This window comes from Galeopterus variegatus, unplaced genomic scaffold, assembly GCF_000696425.1.
Source record: "Galeopterus variegatus unplaced genomic scaffold, G_variegatus-3.0.2 Scaffold7597, whole genome shotgun sequence".
NCBI classification, from domain to species: domain Eukaryota; kingdom Metazoa; phylum Chordata; class Mammalia; order Dermoptera; family Cynocephalidae; genus Galeopterus; species Galeopterus variegatus.
The window spans coordinates 38,850-57,199 of record NW_007733708.1 but is presented as its reverse complement, the minus strand read 5'-3'; the positions used below and the strand labels follow the sequence as shown (position 1 = coordinate 57,199).

The 18,350-nt window shown below is 46.1% G+C and overlaps 1 protein-coding gene across 1 annotated transcript in view; it reads left to right on the top strand.

Annotated features, from left to right (window-relative positions):
* Nucleotides 1-184: 184 nt before the first annotated feature.
* ABCG5 (ATP-binding cassette, sub-family G (WHITE), member 5) overlaps nucleotides 185-18,350 on the top strand; it is a 21,428-nt gene continuing 3,262 nt past the window's right edge. The window contains exons 1-11 of the mRNA XM_008592106.1: nucleotides 185-430; nucleotides 1,051-1,172; nucleotides 5,726-5,862; nucleotides 5,934-6,032; nucleotides 9,646-9,778; nucleotides 10,928-11,067; nucleotides 12,064-12,193; nucleotides 12,768-12,981; nucleotides 13,076-13,281; nucleotides 14,231-14,369; nucleotides 16,847-17,032. Of these exons, the coding sequence (XP_008590328.1) occupies nucleotides 282-430; nucleotides 1,051-1,172; nucleotides 5,726-5,862; nucleotides 5,934-6,032; nucleotides 9,646-9,778; nucleotides 10,928-11,067; nucleotides 12,064-12,193; nucleotides 12,768-12,981; nucleotides 13,076-13,281; nucleotides 14,231-14,369; nucleotides 16,847-17,032 (1,655 nt within the window). The 5' untranslated portion in view covers nucleotides 185-281. The remainder of the gene's footprint in view (nucleotides 431-1,050; nucleotides 1,173-5,725; nucleotides 5,863-5,933; nucleotides 6,033-9,645; nucleotides 9,779-10,927; nucleotides 11,068-12,063; nucleotides 12,194-12,767; nucleotides 12,982-13,075; nucleotides 13,282-14,230; nucleotides 14,370-16,846; nucleotides 17,033-18,350) is intronic.

Here is an 18,350-nt window from a genome sequence, read left to right as displayed (position 1 = left end):
CCTCCTCTGTGCCAGTCTCTCTCCCAGAGTTCCTCTCTGGAAACCCTCCTACGAACACCATGTATTCTACCCACTGTCAAGATAAGGACGCCCTGGCTAAAGGTCCATCAGATAATGGCATTGGTGGCCTGATTCCAGTCCTGCTGCTGGGAGGGCCCCACGAGGGATTTCAGGGCCAGGCAAGGAACAGGTGGGGCAGTCTGCCCCCAGCTCCTCAGCTGAAGCCACTCTAAGGAGGGTCAGGCCACCAGACAACTCGCCCGTCTTGCTGCCTGTTGACTATGAGTAGCGACCTCTCGGCTTTCACCTTTGGGGGGTTCTGGGGACTCAAAGTAAACAGAGGCTTCCAGAGCTCCCCAGAGGAAGTTCCTGCAGCTGCTGCAGAGCCTCGGCACAGCCTGGGTGTCCTCCATGCCTCCTACAGCGTCAGGTAAGGCAGATTCTGAGCTTCTCTCCCCTGCTTGGAGCATGAAGCTGGGCTTGCACCCCTCAGCTGCCTTTCCTCACTAGTGGGGGCATGCTGGGGGCTTTGGGCTCCCTCTTCAGTGGATCGGGGTGGAGAGGGGTGAAGTGAAGAGCTGCCACTGGGAAATGAGGAGAAACAGTGAATGGCGCCTCCTTCTGCACAGGGCAGGGCCTGGGCATGAAAAGCGAGGCAGCAGCACCTGCTCCTGCCCCTGCCTCTTACCCCTCCCGCTGCCCACCCCACATCCAGGGCCTGCCCTGTGTGGGTATACAGGGCTTGGGGACAGGGGTGCTGGGAACATGAGGGGTAATGAAGCCTGGTCGAGCTAAGGAATGAACAGTGTCCTGTTTGTCATCTCCCAGCCAGACAGCAACCCGACATTCAGAGCAGCTGCTGTGCAGGCCCTTTCCCTAGGTGGCAGATCACTTCGGTCACTCCCCCACCAGGTTCTGCAGGGGAGGCCATTGAGACTGAAACACAGAGACAACTGGGGTGGGGCAGAGCTGGGGTCAGTGCTGCGGGACAGGGCCTGGCCCCTCCCGGGATGCCATGCTGCCTTTGCCTTCATGGGGTTTCCTTTAAAGCAATCACGTCGGGCCCTGGTGGGACATCAGATCTTACCAGCAGCGGTGGAACAGGCAGATCCTCAAAGACATCTCCTTGTACATCGAGAGCGGGCAGATCATGTGCATCTTAGGGAGCTCAGGTAAGCTGGGGAAGGATTTATCTATGTGCTCACTGAGGATCTGAAAAGGCCTTGACTTGATTTAAACACCACATTGAAGAAAGAGGTTTAACTTGTAGCACAAAGGCCACAGTTTGATATTAGAATGAAATCTAATGGCACGTTTGACTGTGAATGGAACCTGGTGTTAATGTAAAATCTTTAGAAAGATTCTTGAAAGAGTATAAAGTCCTGCCCAAAAGGTAAGAGAATTCATATTTCAAAGTATGGAAAGGCCCCAGCACGGTGCCTGGCATATGGGGATGCTCAGTAAACACAATTTCCCCTATCCGCTTATAGATAGGAAAAGGAATTCAATAAACAAAAATGCCCATTTAGACCCACTAGTTGATTTCATTGGTCCCTTTTTATTATGATCTATTTCAGCCATACAATCAAAAATGGAGAATAACATAGAAATGTTCATGTGTTAACATCAGGACTTATCAAATCTTAACATTATATAGTATTTGCTTCAGATCTTTTTTTTTAGGAATTAAACATTACAGATTGTACTGAGGCCATCTATGTGCCATTCCCCATGCCATTCCAGGGGTGACTACATTTGAGCCTGAATTTGGTGTTTGTCTTTGTGTCCCAGCATCAGCCAGTCTTTATGTCCCAGCATCGGGCCCTGGGAAGGTGTGGCCTATAGTGAGGAAGCTCTTTATTCTGAGAGCCATGCCCTGGTGAGGTCACAGTATGAGTCCTCAGCAGCTGACATTCCTAGCAGCTGGGGGGTGGGGTGGTGGTGGTGGTAAGAGGTGGATGGGTGCATGGGTGCATTGGCCCTAAAGAGGGGATCTGTGTGGCACACCACAGTGTCCACTACACTGTGTCATGTTGCACATTTTAAGGTTAAAATATTCTGACAAATTGGCTTCTCAGAAGTCTCTTCCTTGAGCTGTTGTTTGCAAATTGTTGACATTTACTGACATTCCCTTTAATGGAGATGGAGAATGTAAGCCTATGATAAAAGTTAGGTATGGTCAGCCTCTTCAGAACTGAGGGAGTTAAATCTATAACCACTCATCTGCTACAGCAGGTGCACAATCGTATGGTAATGGTAGTGTTGTTAAGATTAAATCAAAAGGAATCCACTGACTGTCTTAGTCCATTGGGGCTGCCATAACACAATAACATAGACTGGGTGGCATATAAACAACAATTATTTCTCACAGTTCTAGAGGCTGGGAAGTCCAAGATCAAAGGGCTGGCAGATTCAGTGTCTGGTGAGGGCCGGCTTTCTCCCAGACAGCTATTTTCTCACCCTAACCTCACATGGTGAAAGGGGTGAGGGGTCTCTCTCAAGCCTCTTTTATAAGGGCACTAATCCCAATCATGAGGGCTTCCCCCCATAACCTAATCACCTTCCAATACCACCTCCTAATACCATCATCTTGGGGGTGAGGATTTCAACATATGAATTGGGAGGGAGGGGATATAAATATGTAGACCATAGCACTAACTAAATCTGCTAAACTTTTCTGACGTTTCCTGTCAGTTCTTATTTCCATTTCTTAACAATTTCTTTTTTTTTTTTTTTGTGACCGGTAAGGGGATCGCAACCCATGGCTTGGTGTCACCCACACCACGCTCAGCCAGTGAGTGCACCGGCCATCCCTATATAGGATCCGAACCCGCGGTGGGAGCGTCGCTGCGCTCCCAGTGCCGCACTCTGCCAAGTGCTCCACGGGGCTGGCCCAACAATTTCTAACTATACAAATGTGCCATAACATCCAAGATCATTCCAATTTTCCTTTTGATAAATATAATGTTCTCCTTTAAAAAGAAAAAAAAATTGAGCCATCCCTATAATAATCTGTCACCTGTTGCATTCCTCATGTAGAATATAAAAGTATTGGTGTGTAGCATCTTTCTCAGAAGAGTTCCTCACTTCTAAGGACAAGAAGGAATTGAAGCCACCTTCTCAGAAGTATGTCCCACAGGCCAATGTCATGCTTCGAGTGCATCTCAGCAGGACAGTTGGTGGGGCTCTTGATCTGGGGATGAGGACTGGTTTCTGATGATACACCTAATCATGATTTTGTGACAGTGTCTATCTTTCATACTGAATATGAATCCATGGTAGAATGCAAGTTCCACAAGGGCAGGGACTTTCTCCTACTGTATCCTTAACACCTAGAATAGGGTTGGCCATATAGTAGGTGTTTAATAAATATTTGTTGAATAAATGAGAAAAAAATTAATCTATGAATTCATCATAGATTAGTATTTATTAGTATTTATAGTGTTTCATAAAAGTGACATGATTTCCTTGGTGTCTTATCTCAAGCAGATAAGTGTCTATCAAATCTTTATTAGAAAGGCAAAAGATGACTTACATGTTCAAAGTCTCACTAGAGTGTGGTCTAAAGCAAGCACACCCAGGGCCACCTGACACTCCAGTGGAAGGCCAGCTTCTTTAGCTCACTATTTGCTATCGATTATGCCAAGACTCTGGGCTGGATGCTTCCTTGCAGATTATTTAGTTTCAAATGATTTCTGTCCTACTAGAGAAGATAACCCCAAAGGTCATGGTTTTATCACCCTGGAGGGCATTAACTGTTTTTGTATCCAACTTTGCTATCTTATTCTAACCTTTTCTCCACTGACTATATACCTTTCCGTTTCTCATATCCTTTTTTCAAATGAGCCTTGTCATCCTGCTGTTCCCTCATTAATGAGTTAATAAATATTTGACACGTATTCGGGGAAAAAACCCTGAATCAGTTATTTCTATATTTAAAAAATGTGTCAAAAACTTAGTGGCTTGAAACAACAAAAACGTCATTTATTATCTCTCAGGGTTTCTATGGGTCAGACATCTGGAAGTGATTTGGTTGTGCACTTCTGTCTTGGGGTCTCTCATGAGGCGGTAGCCAGATGTCACTGGGGCTACGGCCATCTGAAGGCTTGGGTGGGGCTGGAGAATCTACTTCCAAGGTGGCTACTTTCCATGCTCTATAGCAAGTTGGCACTCACTGTGAGAACTTGTGACACGGGAAGAGCAGATGGCCCAGGAGAAAACCCTGTGATCACCCACAGGAGGCTGGAAGCAGCAGCCACACAGGTAGGATGTAAACCAAGAGGCCGTGGAGGCATCAAAGCCAAGGGAGAGAGACTTACAGAGAAGGGCAGGCAACAGTATCAAATGCTGCTGAGGAGCCGTCCACAGCGCACAGAGAAGTAGCCACTGGATTTGGCAACAGAAAGTAGCCTTGATGCCCTCGGGGAGGCCAGTTTTGATGAAGTGGTGGGACTGGAATCTAGGCTGCAGGATATTTTGAGCTTCTGTCAGAATGGAAATTGGATCCCAGAAGTGGAAGGCCAGGGGGCTCTGCTTAGAAGAACCACACCCAAAGCCTAGGATCATGACTGGGGAATTACAGGCCATGTTTCGAAAGACACCTTGATGAAGTCACATTTCAATTCTTTATAATCACGTTCTCTTTCTTCTCCACCCTGACCTCTACCTGGGCATGCTGGGGCTAATTCTGAGCTTCGTCAGGCACAGGTTAGAGAAGACAGCTGCTGCCAGAGCCAGCTCATCTCTGCACCCCTCAGGGCAACAAGCAGCTTTTTAAAAGTATTTGAATGAAAGATCTTATTTTTGGTTTTGCACAAGCCATCACATCTTCTGTAGAATTCTCTTGCTATCTTCTCAGAACCTCCTGCCTATTTCCTCTGTTATTAATTCCAACTTCTTCACAGTCTTGGGTGGTCTGTTCTGCCTCCATTACTCTCGGGCCCATGTTGAGATTCATGTCCAATATGACTGAGGGGCCAGCTGGATTCTTATCCTAATGGCATCAGCTAACCTCTAACCCTAGACAAAAGCAAACCAGGGGAAACCTTGTCCTCCAGTCACCTCCAGCGCCAGGCAGTTCATTCCCTGCAACTCCTCTGTGGAAATGTTCTCAGGGCCAACTAGCTGGGTTACGCCAGTGCAGGCTGAGGCCAACTTGGTTTTCCCAAAAGAAAAGTCTGCTTCTCAGACTCTGGTCTGCACACAAATTTCCCCGGGATCTTGTAGAAAAGCAGAATCTGACTCAGCAGGTCCACAGAGGGGCCTGAGAGTCTGCATTTCTGACAAGCTCTTAGGCGATGCTGATACTGCTGGTCCTCAGACCACACTTTGTTAGCAAGACTCTAGGCAATTCCACCTACATTCAGGTACAGCCAGACAATCCTAGAGGAGCACAAAAAGAAATTCAGATGTCCTAGGATCCAAACGTTTCCAAGAGCCCTGGCTTTTCTTTTATTCTGATCTTATAGGTATTTTCTTTTTCAGCCCCAAACAATTTAAAAAGCAAATAAGCAGGCAGTCAAAGCACTGTCAGTCCTGATCCGCATGAGAGAAATGGCTTGTTCCCCTCTCAGGGGACAAACTGGAGACTCTCATTGGTGCCAAGGGAGTTTGACACATGAGGTCCAAGGCTGGAACCCGGGGTCACGCCTCCACAGAGGTATCGGGAAGTTCCCCAATGTCCTCCCTGGGGACTCCTCCAGGGCCTTCTCTTGTCGCCCCCCAGGCTCGGGGAAAACCACGCTGCTAGACGCCATGTCCGGGAGGCTGCAGCACAAGGGGACCTTCCTCGGGGAGGTCTGTGTCAACGGCCAGGCGCTGCGCAGGGAGCAGTTCCAGGACTGCTTCTCCTACGTCTTGCAGGTGGGCGCCCACCCAACCCTGCCGCCCGGCCGCGCGGGGCTCGGGCCACGCTGACGCTCCCTCTCCCGCAGAACGACACGCTGCTGAGCAGCCTCACGGTGCGCGAGACACTGCACTACACGGCGCTGCTGGCCATCCGCCCAGAATACCCCGGCCACCTCCAGAAGAAGGTGGGTGACGCCGTGCTCAGCGTGGCGTGGGGCGCACGCGGGACAAAACCCGAGACACTCGTCACGCCGGGGTGGCTTTGCACCCCTCTTCTCTTGCCTCCGCTTGGCTCTTCACCCCTCACTCTAGGGCTATCCAAGACGGCATGCACTTGTCACATGTGCCTTTTGAGTACTTGACAAGTGCCTAGTCCACAGTGACATGAGCTTGCAAAGTGTAAAATACGAGCTGGATTTTAGACACTTAGTCTGGAAAAACAGAATGTGAACCCGTCTCATTAAGAATTTTTAAAAATACTGATTCCAGGCTGAAATGATAATATTTGGGCCGTAAATAATATTATGTTATTAAAATGAATTCACCTGTTTTTTTTTTACTTGTAAACATATGGCTACTAAAATATTTCAATTCTGTATTTGGCTTGCGTTCTTTCTGTAGGACAGTGCTGTTTTGCAAGCTCTGTGCTTGAGCAGATATGATTATTTCCCCACTGATTTTTCTCTCAGCTTGCTTTGAGGCATCTTGAATGTGCCTCATCAAACCAGAGTAAGTCAATGAAGAAAAACTATTGAATTGTCAACTCTTTCTTGATTCCAATGTGTTTCTTTAATGTACCCAATTTGGAAGTAGCTGCAGGTAAACCCACTGGAAACTCACCTGGAAACATTGCCTCATTTCTGCATAGACTGTGAAGGCCTGGGACAGGCAGATGTGCCAGCTTCAAAGATGCACAGCTTTCTGGGCATCAGGCTTGTTTGTTGTAGTGCTGTAGGTGAATAAACGGCATTCTTCTGTTTGGGAATTCTGGGCAATTCTGGGATGTAACTTTCACTCTGGAGGGGCCTTAGCCAGGGGTCTTGCCCTCAAGGACCATCAGTCAGCCTCAGGGAAAGATGCCTTACCTTAGAGTACCGAGAAGGAAGTGCAAGGTTCTTGCTGTTTCACTAGGCTGTACTCTGAGCTCTCTTGTCTGGCTGACATTAGGCAGGGCTTGTGCAAACACAGTATCTCATTTCCTCTGACGTGAACCCTATGAGGGAGGCATTATCTCCACCTTGCAAAACAAGAAACTGACAGCCCAGGAGACTAAGATCAGACAACCAGGAATGGCAGAGCTGGGATGGGGACCCAGACCCTCCAGCCCTACCATGCCTCCCTGATCCCCTTTATAGTCTGAGAAATGGATGTCAGAGTTCAGCCCATGGGAGGCTCGATGTGCACAGGCATGTTCACGTGGCTTGGTGGCCCTGACAATGAGGGGCGGGTGAGGAGCCAGCACACACAGCCCCTCTGCAGGCTTTCTCTCTGCTTGCCTTAGTATTTCTCTTCTAAAATGACTAGGAGAAAACCCCATTGGTATTGGGTGGGAGGAATGAATTCATGAACACATTCTTCTGAGTTAGTGATCCATTTACACCACACATCCCGTTGAGAGAATCTGAGAACAGCACTGGAGCCCTAACCCAGGAAATGGACATATTTGCATAAATATTCAGAAAATTCACCGGTTCCTTGAAATTGACTGACGGCAAATCTGCCCCTCTAGTGAATGGTCCCTCTCCCTGGCATGGGCAGCCCATAGATGTCCTGCAAAGGCTGATAGCACAGGGTTCTCCCTGCTTCAGAGTCCTTTCTGAGCAAATCCCGTCCACAGGGTTTAAAATCCTGATGAAGTCAATTAGTGAGAAGGAAGTGCTGGTAATAACAGAGGAGACAGCACGGCAGATCTGCTTCTGTCCCTGGAGGAACTTGAAAATAAAGTGTGGCTGACATGAGCAGGTTGTGGCTGTGGGCTATCAGCTAAACCTTGTCTTTGTGGACCACCTGAGAGAGCCCAGATGGTCCCACTCTCAATCCCGGCTCTGCCATTTGCCAATGGCAGGACCTTGGACAGGTTATGGACCTCTCTGAGAATCTGTTCTCTCCTCTATAATAAATAGAATAATAATGCATCTCTCCTGGAGTGGATGTGATGAATAAATCAGGTATGTGAAAGCACAGAGCATAGAGAGAGTTGGACTTGATGATCCCGATGGTCCCTTCAAAGACTGTGAAGTCCATTGCCAATGGTGATTGCAAAGTATGGGCGAGTCTTCCTGCTGGGGTGAAATGAATTAAGTAAATGTCTTCTCTGCCCATCCTTTCTGAGCCAGATGGGCAAGCTTACTCCTTTCTTGATGTTGTAGAAAGGTAAAAGGAGGCTCAGAAATCTGCCTTGGCTGGTGAGGGCATAAATCCAACCAAAGCAAAGCAAAGCTCAATTCTAGAATCCTTCTACTCTGATGGCAGAGGAGACCTTTCTTTCTACCAGAACATAGCATATGATTTTACTTTCCCATTATTCCTTCTTGTCTATTTCAGATGTGTCCCTTCTTTTGGCTAAAGCTTCATCTGTGTTGTTGATCCCACCCTCTGTCTCTTCTGGCATTTTGTTCCATAAATCATCCCCTTTTATTCCAATCTAGTTTGATGTTGTTTTTTAATGCAATGTTTTTGCTTTTTAATTATAAAAGTAATACAACCTCAGTAGGGGTATAAGGGAACAAAACTCATGGCCATGTAAGTATTCTCAGTCCCTTTCTGTCTGCTTTACCCCAGGGTTTTATGCAGATGGGGTAATCAGTAAGGGGAGGACTAGAAATGGAGATTTTTGAACAGGTCTCTGAAGAGAGTGGAAGAAGGAAAGAGAGAGAGGGAAGAAAAAGGCCAACCTTCTTGATTAGAATGTCAGTAAATGGTTTTGTTAGTAGTTGTTGCTATAGGGGAATTGAGAACGAGGAGAAAAGAGAGGGGCTCCAGGGAGCTGCAGGGTTTAAGTAGTGATGAAAATTGGAGGAAAGAGAATTTTAAGAAGTATAGCTGTGGGTTATAAATTGGTCCCCTTTAAAGTCCTTAATGATATTCAAGTAAAGATTGGAATTATTTTTAATTACTTTTTTTTGATGGCTGGCCTGTATGGGGATCTGAACCATTGACCTAATATTATCAACACCATGCTGTCGAAGTGAGCTAACCAGCCAGCCTACTTTTAATTACTTTTGATAGCTGGTTTATAGTTCTTTGATGCAAAACCACAGTTATATTGGATCATATGGGACTCCAGGGTGTATTTGGGTTACAAAGGGCAAAACAAGTTTAGTTTGAATCAAATTAAATTTTTTTAAATATACAAAGCATTTATTAAAATAAAGTTCCAAAACTCAAACACTTAGAAAAATAAGCTAGATTGTAACTATGTCTTTGGGGGATTTTTCTGGACAGGCTGGACTGACTGTGGCATCTGAGAATAGGAGTTCAATGAAATATCCATTGTTTCCTGGTGAATTTCACTAACTCAAGATTAAGCAGTTGTTGTTGCTCTAGGGGTTTAAAAAAAGGTTTATATTATTTATTTAAATCTGACACGTGTATTATATTTATGTTTAAATCATAATTTAAACTAAATTGGACTATATTATAACAGGCTTCCCCAGTGTGTGGCATGTCTGAAAGTGGCCCTTTCCAGGGAGTACATTCTAGGGAGGAGTGTTGCCTCTTGCATGCCGTCCCCAGCCCATGAACTGCAGTTGTAGCCACCATAACACCCAGGCTTCCTGGACTTTGTGTCTCCTCTAGGTGGAAACGGTCATGGCAGAGCTGAGTCTGAGCCACGTGGCAGACCAACTGATTGGTAATTACAATTTGGGAGGAATTTCCAGCGGTGAGCGGCGTAGGGTCTCCATTGCAGCCCAGCTCCTCCAGAATCCCAGTAAGTGAGACCCCATACTGCTGCTTGGGCATCTCCCATGTGTCTGCAGATACTTCAGACCCTTTCTTACAGTCCCCATTTGGAAAGGGGTTTATGCAGAACTGAAATCACTGAGGTTTTACAAGCTGGGGACCCAGTTTTATTGGAAATGCTGTATAGTTCATTTCCAGATGCTATTCCATCGTCCAAGTATAAAATAGCTCTTGGACTTGGAAGCATTGCATATGTGTTCCATTAGGGTCTTGCATGAATATAGCGCCCTGCCCTGCTCATCCCTACTTTTTATCAGAGGAGTACCACTGTGTTTGCTGGGGAAAGCTAGTGAGTTTTGGTATGACTACATCTATTTATGAAACGGCAGGAATTAAAGTAGGAATCTGAGTGATACACTCAAAAGTGTATATGCTGTGGGGAAGGATCTATCAAGATGGAGTAGCCAGTCCCCTGCCTTCCCCGGCCTGGTTGGTCATCTCCCCCACCACCTGGGGAAACCTCACCACCTATATGCACCTGGGAGAGGAGATACTGCATCTGGATTCTTTCTTTACACTGCAGTAGAACAAGACTGCCTATTCTTCAGATGGTGCTTGGTCACTGGAAGGCAAATAAGAGGGAGGCTCTTGAGAGTCCTTGTCACTTTTGGGGTAGAAACAAGCTACAGTTAAACCGTCTAAATAACTCAAATGCCTGCCCCATCTTTGACCTTGTTTCTTGGGTCAGAATTTTTTTCAAGACAAAGGCTCTGATTGTGTTGGAGAGTCTGCAGACATGAAATGGGGTCATGTTGTTTTAAACAGCCTCCTCTGAGCTTTTTCAAAACAACTTGGTGCCAGCACTTGTTCCCCATCAGGTTTCCCTGGACAGAGCCCAAATAGTCCATAGAACCCTGTTAGAGGTCTGATTTGGTTGCTCTCCTGGCCCTTTGAGGATTAAGGGCCAAATGTGCTCTGGAGCTGGGCATTTGGCCCTCCCAGGTTTGGGCCTTTCTCCTGGGCTCAGGCTGGAAGCCAGTTTGCATGTGGCTACTTCTCACCCTCCCTATTTGGATGGGGCAGGCCAGTTCAATAAGGGATTGTTCAAAACTCTGAGTTTATGCATGGAGTCTGGGTTCTGCAGCTGCTGGGAAGTCTGACCCCTCTTTGCTGGCAGAGGTCATGCTGCTTGATGAGCCGACCACAGGCCTGGACTGCATGACTGCGAACCATATCATCGTCCTCCTAGCACAGCTGGCCCGCAGGAACCGCATTGTGATCCTCACCATCCACCAGCCCCGCTCTGAGCTCTTTCAGGTAATGGGGGGCATCTTTTGTTCTGCTCAGCTGGTTGAGTGTGAGTATGTGGTGTGTTGAGCTGGGAATCATGGGGGCAGGGAAAAGATTAGCACTAAAGCAATTGGAGCTGACAGCTCCTGATATGGGAGGGCAACGGATGGACACTCATTTCTTTCAGCACCTACCGTGTACCAAATGTTCTATACACTGGCCTATTTAATCTTCACAACAATCCTATGAGGTCAGTGTCAGTATATCCACCTTACAGAGGGAAAGAGTGAAACTTGGAAATGATTCAACAGTGAGCCAATATCACAGTCACTAAGAAGCTGGAATTGGCATTCAGGGTTGAGTTGGCTTCAAAGGCTGTGTTTTTTCACTAAGTCACACAGATTTCTTTCAAAAAATCTCACTTTAGGGCTGGCCTGGTTGCGCACTGCTACAGTGCGCCGCTTGGGAGCGCAGCGGTGCTCCCGCCGAGGGTTCGGATCCCACATACAGACCAGTTCCCGCTCACTGGCTGAGCGAGGGGCGGGCGCAGCACCGAGGGTTGCGATCCCGTTGCCGGTCCCGGTCCGGTACGGGCGCGACACTGAGGGTTGCGGTCCGTTGCCGGACACGAAAAAAGACAAAAAGGAAAAAAAAAAATCTCACTTTATTCTCCCAGTATCCTTTTAGTTAGCTATTATTATCTTTTTATAGATGAGGATCTGAGATTTAAAACAAAAACAAAAAACCACCCGAGCTTGCTTGGCCATAGTCACTCGCTGGCATGGCTGGGACTTAAGCCAAGTCCCTAGTTCTCCTCTACGCCAGATGTGATGCTGGGGCTCGGGATCTGCAGTGCTAGCCCAGGCCGACAAATATAGGACTGCACTTTGAGCGTCTCCAATGGACGCATTAAGAACACTGACACGTGGTATAGGTAATCAAGGGACCGGCTGCTTGGAAATGTGTTTCGCATAGGGGCATGGTGACTGGATCACACACTAACACCATCTGTTGTCTGATCAGCTCTTTGACAAAATCGCCATCCTCAGCTTCGGAGAGCTGGTTTTCTGCGGCACACCAGTGGAATTGCTTGATTTCTTTAGTGACTGTGGTTACCCTTGTCCTGAACATTCAAACCCTTTTGACTTCTATAGTAAGTTCTTTTTTTCACATTTCCCATCATAAATGTTTTTTAAATTTTCTCATCTCAGTTTTCTGCCTAGATGACACAAGCCCTAGTGGGTTTTATTTTTGCTTTTGTTTTGGTGTTTTTGACTTTTCAGGGAATTAATGTGGCTGGGTCAACTAACTTGCCATAGATGACCTACCAGAATGAGGTGGGGGATTGCTCTCAAACAAATTGGTGCACTTTTACTTTTCGAGAGAAAAAGTAGCTGAGTTTTGAGTTCTTCCAGACTGTCTCAGTGGGATCTTCATGGTCTTGGCAGGTAGCTTTAAAATATTCTGATTTGGGGCTGGCTGACTAGCTCACTTGATTAGAGCATGGTGCTGATAACACCAAGGTCAAAGGTTAGGATCCCCATATTGGCCAGCTGCCAAAAAAAAAAAATCTGATTTTATAGGTGCACATTAACAACAGGTTTTATTCTGATGGAATGAGGTATTATGGGTAGTACTACTGAATTAATGATGAACATATATTATCCATTATATACATATGTGCATTAAAAAACACATGGGTCATATCTTTCGGGAAAAATTTTTAGTGGATCTGACATCAGTGGATACCCAAAGCAAAGAACGGGAAATAAAAACCTACCAGAGAGTCCAGATGATTGAATCTGCCTACAAAGAATCAGCAATTTGCCACAAAACTTTGGAGAATATTGAAAGAACAAAACACCTCAAAACATTGCCAATGGTTCCCTTCAAAACCAAAGAATCTCCTGGAGCTCTCTCTAAACTGGGTGTTCTCTTGAGGTAAGAGCTGCACAGATGTAAGGCCCGTTTTAGTCTTTAGACATCCGCTGATAATAAAAGAAAAGGAATTAAAATAGGGGTGTTTGGTTTTCAGGAGAGTGATGAAAAACTCACTGAGAGAGAAGCTGGCAGTGATTATGCGTCTCGTTCAGAATCTGATCATGGGTCTGTTCATCATTTTCTTCCTCCTACGGGTCCAGAACGATGTGCTGACGGGTGCCGTCCAGGACCGCGTTGGTATCCTGTACCAGTTTGTGGGCGCCACCCCGTACACAGGCATGCTCAATGCTGTGACTCTCTGTAAGTGCCCACGTGCAAGAGGTGCAATCCTTTCTCCCTCAATATCTCCCTTCTCCAGCTGCCACCTTGCAAAAGGCCACCATTGTAAGTATTTCTCTGAGCTAAACCTGGCCCTGTCCTGAGATTCTCTCTGGGGAAAGGTAACTATTGAGTTACTAACACCTGAATGTGAATTAGAGGTGGATCTGTCTGAGAGTCTCAGGGTCCAGGGAAACACAAAGTTATGAGATGCTGGTGGGGTAGAGTTTGGGAAGAGTTTTTCCAAAGATCATTCCTGGTATCTCATCTTGACCATTAAAATGCACAACTGATGGGGCCCCAGCCACCAGGCCAACTTCGCAACACTGGTTTCTTTTTGGAGCCTGTTTTAGGACAACCAGCACCTTATTTTCAAACTCCATGGGACTCCAGAAGCAACATCTAGTTGCCTCATGTTACAGTTGATACAGGAAAATGGTTATCAATGGGATTCCCAAAATGTAGCACTAAGTTCAGAGAATAGAGGGAAGGACAATGCTTCTGCCAAGGAGGGCCTTGAGATGGATGTGAGGGGAGTGAAAAGTCTCTGCATCTACCAGATTCTCCCCTGAGAGCAATGCCAAATGCAGGCTGCTGCAGGGGCCCTGATCCTGCACACACAGAGGACAGAGGGCTTTGAATCACTCATTCATGCCCCTTTTGGATGTGCTTTTCTTGAATTGGTGACAACCCCCCAACTTTAGAGAGAAGGAAACACATTTTATCTTTTGCAGCTGTATTGCAATTTAGGTAGAGTGTAGATTTCTGGGGTGGGGAGTATTTATTGCCCTACGGATGGCAGGTTCCCTCCTTCCACACCCAGCTGGTCCTCACCATCCAGCCCTGACAGAGCTCAAGTTCAGCTTGAGCTAGCTCTCCCTCCCTCAGCTGTGTGGTGCCAGCTGTTCTGAAACCTGCCTTCCATACCCAGTTCCTGTGCTGCGAGCTGTCAGTGACCAGGAGAGTCAAGACGGCCTGTACCAGAAGTGGCAGATGCTGCTGGCCTATATGCTGCACATCCTCCCCTTCAGCATCATTGCCATTGTGCTCTTCAGCAGTGTGAGCTACTGGTAAGGGTGCTCAGGGGCATTCAGTTCACCGGGAGCCAGGCCCGCATGACTCAGGGAGGGCCAGTGGGACTCGGGGAGAGAGAGCTCTGGGATGAACTACTCCATGTTCTCTGTTCTGGAGGATCTACATTTTGCTCACCAATGTCGAGTACAATGCCTGTCTTTGAGGAAATTTATTATAAATAAAATAATCCAATTGCAGGCTGCTTGGGACCTAAGAGCAAGCTGCAAGTCTACATATGCCAGGGAACAGCATGTCCCACATTCACCACAGGGCCTCGGCTAAGAAGAGGGCTCTGAAGAGCTGGGACCCAGGGGCATGTGGGGCCCAGGTGCAGGGAGGAGGCAGTCTGAGTGTAAAACCTTTAGACGGGCACATTCAGAGGCTGGGAAGAGGACAGCAAGCCAAGGGAGAAGGCATGGGGTGGTCAGGGAGGTAAAGGAGAAGCAGGGTTGGGCAGCATCGACGAAGATGAGGAGGCGAGAGTTTCGAGGAGGTTCGTAAACCCGTTCAGTACTGTGGAGGTTAAGGAGGTGAGGCCATGATGAGGGGTCATTGCAATCTTCCACAAAAGAGCTTCTGTGGAGTGGTGGGGGTGCAAGCAGGCTCACAAGGCAGCAGGTGCTGTTGGAGAAGCTTGGCAGTGTATGGTAGGATGATGAGCAAGCAGTTGCCTAAATAACTGTCAGGCTCAAAGAATGGTTGTGTTAGGATGTGGTAAATAACACCATCAAAAAACATTAGATTGAGAGAAGATGAAAATACAGCCAAAATTTGGATAAGTCACAGATCAAGTTTCCAGAGTAAACCAAGGTAGGGTCAGAGGAATCAGAATAACATGGGATCAAGGATGCAGGTAGATAGGGTCACACTTGGCAAAGAGGGGAAAGAGAGAGAATGAAAGAGAAGATAAAGACAGCAAAAAATTCATAAAATGAGAGGTGAATTCATCTGCCAAGCACTGGGGAGAGAGATTAAAATTGGGGAGCGGGGCTAATTTAATATAGAGGTTTCTATCAGCCATGATGAGACATGCCATTCGAACCCAAGATGCAATGAGGAAACCTTAGGGGTCAGCTGAGGCAAAGTGGCAGAGTGGATCTGATCGGTACAGCAATATGCCATGTTCAACACACCTTCAATTGCTTAAGTGGCAGAGCAGGGTCCCCAGAGGTGGGGATCGATAAGGCAAAGAATGACAGAAGGGGGTAAGGATCTGAGGCAGTGAGGCATTGGGGAAATGGGAGACAGGCCACGATCAGACAGGAGCAGTGTTCAGAATCTGAAATCTTGGAAGTGTCCTGGACACTGTGGGTCTGAACAGGGATGGCCATGTCTCCCTGGAAGAGGAGCCAGACCCTGAGTTTGAGGCCATCCTGGACACTGTGAAATCTTGGAAGTGGAACAGTTTTGAGTATTATCTAAGTCCAGTATTTAGTCTTATCTAAATTCAAGTCTAAGTATTATCTAAGTCTTGAGTGATCAAGATTAGGTAGATGGAGCCTCTGGAATTGAGATTAGCTAATTAGGATACACTGATGTTGATGGCTCACCGAGAAGCTTAAAGACCTTAAGGAAAATGATAGTGGATAGGAGTGGAAAGAATGATCCTGGTTCAGATGCTGTAAAATCATCAAAGGTGAGAGAATATTTTAAAAGTCACAAAAGGCTACAATGGGGAAGGGAATTAATAGAATAAGGAAACTTCGTGATTTGCCCAGGAGGAAAGGTGCATGGCTTTGAAGAGTGGTAGGGTGGGGTGGGTATAAGACATGCCAACTTCTTTTCCTTACTCTACAAATGGAATAAAGAGGGGCCATGTCTAATGCTATCACCAGGGTAATGTAATTTAGTGAAAGGAATGTAAGAGGAAAGGGGCATGCTCAGTTTGTTTACAGAAAATGAGGGTCAAATCAATGGAAGGGGTCGGTAGAACGAAAGACAGGAATGGAATGGAGTGGGCCCGCGGAGGGCTAATCTGATTGGGGATGAAAGCACTGAGGGTTTCCTGTTGGTAGTAATCCCACAGGTGGGATGATAATACCATATCATCCCGTACAACAGGGAAGGAGATGTTGAGAAGCAGGTTAGGTGAGCCCCTAGGCTAGGGTAGGGATGGTGCTAGCTGGGCAGAACATGGTTATTTATGAAGAAGCCTGGACAGTTCAACACCCTACTTATTGCAGTTACTTGTGACTTGTCTAAGTAATTTAATACTTTCCTTCGAGAGCCCAAAGAGCTGTAAAAGGGAAAAAGCGGCTCACATTGAGTTAGAGCCAACAGAAACAATTTGTGGTAATAAATGTCCTCAGATGTTGGCTCTGTCCCCAAAACCTCTGTTCTCAACAGGGTTTGGGTGCCCTGCAAACTCCTTCCACCCACTAACCACCAAGGGTTTATTCATAGAAGGCAAGTGTGGTATTTTTCTTAAATGATAAGCCTTGGGGAGGAAACTAAAGACTTTATGTTTTTCTAGGACTCTGGGCTTATATCCTGAGCCTGCCAGATTTGGATACTTCTCTGCTGCTCTCTTGGCCCCCCATTTAATTGGTGAATTTCTAACTCTTGTGCTACTTGGTATCATCCAAAATCCAAACTTAGTTAACAGTGTAGTGGCTCTGCTGAGCATTGCTGGGGTGCTTGTTGGATCTGGATTCGTCAGGTAAGATATAATGATTCAAAGAAATTAGACTGGTATAATTTGTTGTTAATTATTACCTGATAATGACCGCTATAAAGGAATTCCAGAAAAGAGAGGTGTGATACTGGTTAAAGGTATCACTGGATAGTCTGGAATATTTATACTGCTTGCTAATAATTATTGCCTTAGACCTTGAACTGTTGACCATTCAATCAATAAAATGTCTTTTTATTGAGAATCAGGAAATTACAAGATTAGCATGTTACTGATATGATTCACATGTAATAAGCCACTATAACAAGAGAGGAAAACCAATCTGGATGTTCCAGAAAAACTCACAGCCCATGTGAGTTCCAGCCCATTTTACAGGCTAAAATAGCATGCATATTAGTTCATTTACGACCTGGTACTGTTGAGTCTCTATTCTAGTTCTCAATTCCCAGTTATTTTTAGGAATTAACACAGTTAGATAAGGAAAGGTCCTGCAGAATAGAAGATTGTTCAAAAAAGCATCAGGACTTAAAGACATATACCAAATGTTAACAGTAATTATCTCTGGGTGAAATTTGTTAATTATTTTATTCATATTTTCTGTATTTTTAGTTTTCTAAAATAGACAATCATTTTATAACCAAGAAAAAAACCATATATATAATATATATATATACACATACACACACTTTTTATTTTTTGCTATTTTATTAGTGTTTTTTTTTTTTTTTTTCTTTTTGTCTTTTTTCGTGACCGGCAACGGGATCGCAACCCTCAGTGTTGCTCCCGCACCTCGCTCAGCCAGTGAGCGGCCGGTCTGTATGTGGGATCCGAACCCTCGGCGGGAGTGCCGCCGCGCTTCCCAAGCGGCGCACTGTAGCAGTGTGCCACCGGGCCGGCCCCTAGTGTTTTTAATTGAAACATGATTGTATGTATCTGTGAAGTGTTGAATATCAATACCTGTATATGCACACATTTTAATACCTGTATATACACACATTTTTTCTATTTTATTAGTGCTTTCCTTTTTATTGAAACATAATTGATTGTACATTTCTGTGGGGTGCTTATCTGTGTAGTGTTGAATATAATACCTGTATATACATACATTTAAAAAAAGCAACAGCAGGGGGCCGGCCCGGTGGCACACTGCTACAGTGCGCCGCTTGGGAAGCGCGGCGGCACTCCCGCCGAGGGGTCGGATCCCACATACAGACCGGCCGCTCACTGGCTGAGCAAGGTGCGGGAGCAACACTGAGGGTTGCGATCCCGTAGCCGGTCACGAAAAAAGACAAAAAGGGAAAAAAAAAAACATAGCTTTTAAATTAGTAATATTTTAGTGAAATGT